This window comes from Drosophila pseudoobscura, chromosome X, assembly GCF_009870125.1.
Source record: "Drosophila pseudoobscura strain MV-25-SWS-2005 chromosome X, UCI_Dpse_MV25, whole genome shotgun sequence".
Lineage (NCBI taxonomy): Eukaryota > Metazoa > Arthropoda > Insecta > Diptera > Drosophilidae > Drosophila > Drosophila pseudoobscura.
Genome location: NC_046683.1, coordinates 47399693 through 47403792, shown reverse-complemented (window position 1 = coordinate 47403792; position 4100 = coordinate 47399693). Strand labels below are relative to the sequence as shown.

General features: G+C 42.2%; 1 protein-coding gene across 1 annotated transcript; it reads right to left on the bottom strand.

Annotated features, from left to right (window-relative positions):
• Positions 1–1054: 1054 nt before the first annotated feature.
• On the bottom strand, positions 1055–3247 carry Scsalpha1 (Succinyl-coenzyme A synthetase alpha subunit 1). The gene is made up of 4 exons (XM_002134897.3): positions 3091–3247; positions 2172–2620; positions 1678–1962; positions 1055–1612 (listed from the first exon to the last, which is right to left on the bottom strand). Exons 1-4 carry the CDS (start codon positions 3125–3127, stop codon positions 1397–1399), a joined length of 987 nt encoding a protein of 328 aa, XP_002134933.1. The 5' UTR covers positions 3128–3247; the 3' UTR covers positions 1055–1396.
• Positions 3248–4100: the final 853 nt, after the last annotated feature.

Sequence of the window (4100 nt, the reverse complement as noted above, 5' to 3'; positions counted from 1 at the left end):
TTTTCGAAATATACCGCAAATATACTGCTCGTGAATAGAAATGCATTCCATCATATTCCTCCATTTTGATATTCGGTTGAAAGTTAAACCCTTAGCCCGAACTTTTATTTGATGTGGCCTGGGACATGGCTCTATATGGCATTTCTACACGATTTCTACATGATTGGATTAGCACAAAGAGGTGAGTCAATAACACGTCTTAAGAAACACTGGAAACAACCGAAAATACTATGAAAATACTACAATAAAAGTAAGCAAGGTGTGTGAGCTGGACATGGTGTATAAGCAGTAACCCTGAAATACCTCTGGCTCTCAGAAATATACCGAAATAGTCCGTCTTATATCCAAAATATACCGAAATATATACAACCGATTAAAAATCTTAGCCATAATTCCAAAAAATTCCAAAATGATATCTGTCACCTGAACTGCGCTAAAATTCTTCGAGTTTCATAATATTCGTGTGTGTTTTTAATGGGTTAATCGTTCTCTCTCCATGATCGGAAATTCCTCGATTTTGATATTCGGTTTAATATTACAACCTGGATAGCACCCTTAGCCCTAAACACACAGTTTAGTCCGATTGTCTGATACATTCGTCTACAAGATTGGTTAATTTTAAGTACTTCAATTTATTTGATTGTTTCTAAAATAAGCTTTAGTTCCAGCAACTAGTCTACATGAGTAAGCGCCATCTATTGGTAATTACATGAACTATCTCCCCATCGGTATAGATTTTTACACATCGTTTCTAAAAATGTTCTCTGAAAAGTACATGTTAGCGCAAACTGTTAACAACAAAGAACCTCTGTGAAGACTCTGCTATGCAGAGTGCGCCAGAGTTTGATTTACGATTACAATTATTTTGTTAATTTCACATTATTCCTGTATTTCGACACAATTTGCATATTTATTATACATTTAAATACAATTCGCATTAATATTTCGAGAAAAAATTTCAAAATAAGGCAATTCGCAACATAATTTTCGAGTGCAAGAGTGCTATGAACAATTTTGGATTTCAAGAGTTTTGACTTTGGTGCGATATATTCAGTTTAGTTTAGTTATTTATGGATGTATTTAGTTCAAGTTGGTGGTACGGCAGTAGTTAACATAATTCTTGGAATACATTTCGCGCCGCAACATATTTTTCTTTCGGGATTTTCTGCACTTAAGCGGAATTTTACAATAATAATTTATTTATGCTTCTTTTCGATTTCGACACAATTCATTTTAGTTACGGCTCGCCGCGGTGGGCAGACAAATCTTTTTGCTTAATTTTAGTTGGTAATAATCCTTCATTTCATAGATCTTCTCTTCCGATGAGTGCGTACTGTTGGTACGTTGGCTTTCGTCATACGATTTGTTCAATATTTAATGTTGTTTAATGGCTTATCTAAACTAGCTCCAATCGCTTCATCTCCTTGAAGAGCTCATGGCCCATTTTGGCTGGACTCCTGGTCACAATGACGCCAGCCTTCTCTAGGGCGGCGATCTTGTCGTTGGCACCCCCCTTGCCGCCAGAGATGATTGCACCGGCATGGCCCATACGACGTCCGGGTGGCGCCGAAACGCCGGCAATGAACGAGACCACAGGCTTGGCCTTGATACCCTGTTAAAGATTACACAAAAAATCTGAAAATATCCTTCATTTTGGGCGTAAACCTCGTTCCTTACCGTGTTGAACTCCGTGAGATAGTCGGCAGCCTTCTCCTCGGCCACACCACCGATCTCACCGATCAGAATGATGCCCTTGGTGTCGGGGTCCTTGAGGAAGACCTCCAGGCAGTCGATAAAGTCAGTGCCGTTGAACGGATCACCGCCAATGCCCACGCAGAGGGTCTGTCCGAGACCCACTTCTGTGGTCTGGTGCACGGCCTCGTAGGTCAAGGTGCCCGAGCGAGAAACAACACCGATTTTGCCGCGCTTGTGTATGTGACCCGGCATGATGCCAATCTTGCACTACACCGAAAAGAGAGAGACAGAGAGTATCGTAAGAAGAGTCCAACCGGTTCATGCGTCAGACGGAAAGGAAAGGAAAGAAAAGAGATAAGCCGCATAAACAATGACAATCAGAGGATAGGGACCGGACCGGTCCGAATCGATCGATTGAACTTTGCACCAGTGTCCATTACGGGTTATCTCTTTGGGGCGCCTCTGGCACTACGAACCTGTTCGGGCGCAATGATACCGGGGCAGTTGGGTCCTACCAGGCGGGATTTGCTCTGGCTAATCAGGGCATGCTTGACCTTGACCATGTCATGCTGTGGAACACCCTCCGTGATGCAGACAATGAGTGGGATCTCAGCATCCAGAGCTTCGATAATGGCAGCCGCGGCGCCAGGTGGTGGCACATAGATGACAGTGGCATGTGGATCCGTTGCCTTCTTGGCCTCAGCGACCGAAGCGAACACGGGCAGACCGAGATGCTGGGTGCCGCCCTTCTTGGGGGAAATGCCGCCAACGAGCTTGGTGCCATATTCCAGAGCCTGCTGGCTGTGGAAAGTTCCCTGCTTGCCGGTAAAGCCCTGGCAGATCACCTTCGAGTCGCCCGTCAGCTTCAGGTTGCCTCGCGTCTTGTTGTACTGCGAATTGCAGCGGACGCCGGCCACGAAGCCATCTAAAAGAGCGAGACAGAGAGCGAGACAGAGTCAATCAGGAGAAAAGAAAAAACATTTCCATTATCAGTTATCAGTTGGGTATGGATGTGGCTGTGTGGATGTGCTGGTTTCTGTGTGTGTGTTTAATTATGCTACAACTTTGTTTGTTCGATGGGTCACATGCGGACCTTGAACGGTCGCACCTCCCCCACCACCCCCCTCACCAGACAGTGCACCTTCAACAGCAGCTGCTGCTGCTTCTTCTTGCCTCCAGCCACGTCGTTTTCGCTGGCATATTACGACAGTCTATTAATTCCAATTGAATCAGATTAATCCAAATTAGTCTCGGGATTACAGCTACCTGTAATACACGGCTTATGTCTGCTTTCCTTTTCAAAACCCATAAATCCATCGAAGTTATATAATTTATGCGGGGTTCTGCAGCGGCCACTGACCATGTTTCGCAATAGTTGTATCTCTCGATTCTTACCTCGCACTTTCAGCAGCGCTCTCATCGATGCAGCCATTTTATCTGTGTGTTGCGGTTGTGCGATAAAAGCTGTGCAAACTGCCTGCTAATGGTTTTAAACGCGTTTTAATTTTAATTCAAAGAGAGAGGAGAGCGGCTGTTTTTATTTATCGATAAAATATACGGTCCGACCATCAGGAATATACTGAAACATACCATCTCATTTGAAAAATATACCGCAAATATACTGAAGAATTCAACTTATATTTTAGTTTTCTTTCTTCTGTCGAATATTACCAGCTATATAGCACATTTAGCCGTGCCCACATAATTTTAGACCATTGATGAATCAATCTTCTACACAATTGGTTAGTTTTTAGTCCTTGCTTTTACTGTATTTTGACTAAAACAAGGTTTAAACAAAATAGTTCAACAAAAAAAAACAGTCGCAATGTTGCTAGTATTTGAAGACATGATGCGTGTATAGGCCTTTGTGCACCCTATTTCGTTAATTTTATATGTAGATGAAACGCAATTTATTAAGACCTTTTCTCAAATTGATATTTTTTTTACTTATTCATGTGTATTTTTAGTATCTTGTATATATTTATCTCGATCCTGATACCAACGGAGCCTGGGATGACAAACATATTCACAATTCTATAACATCCATTTCCCCCAGGGTATGTGTGCATGGAATTAGCAACATGTTTGCGTATGGAATGAGACTCATTGTTGCAAAAGCCAAACTGCGGCGAATCGGGTATTGCCTATATTTCAAGCTATAGATGCCCACTTAGCTTTATCCCATAGATAAATGCTTTTTCTACAAGATTGCTTCTTTTAATTACCTTAATGTATTTTATTTTGACCAAAAAACGGTTTTCAAGTAAATGTTGCCGCAAAAGTGTGTATGGAATGCGCAACATTGTGTATGGAACGAGACTCATTGTTGCTAAAGCGAAACTGCGGCGAACTGCAGCGAATTCAAATTCGATTCAAAAGAACGACCAATTCCTCATATTCTTTGT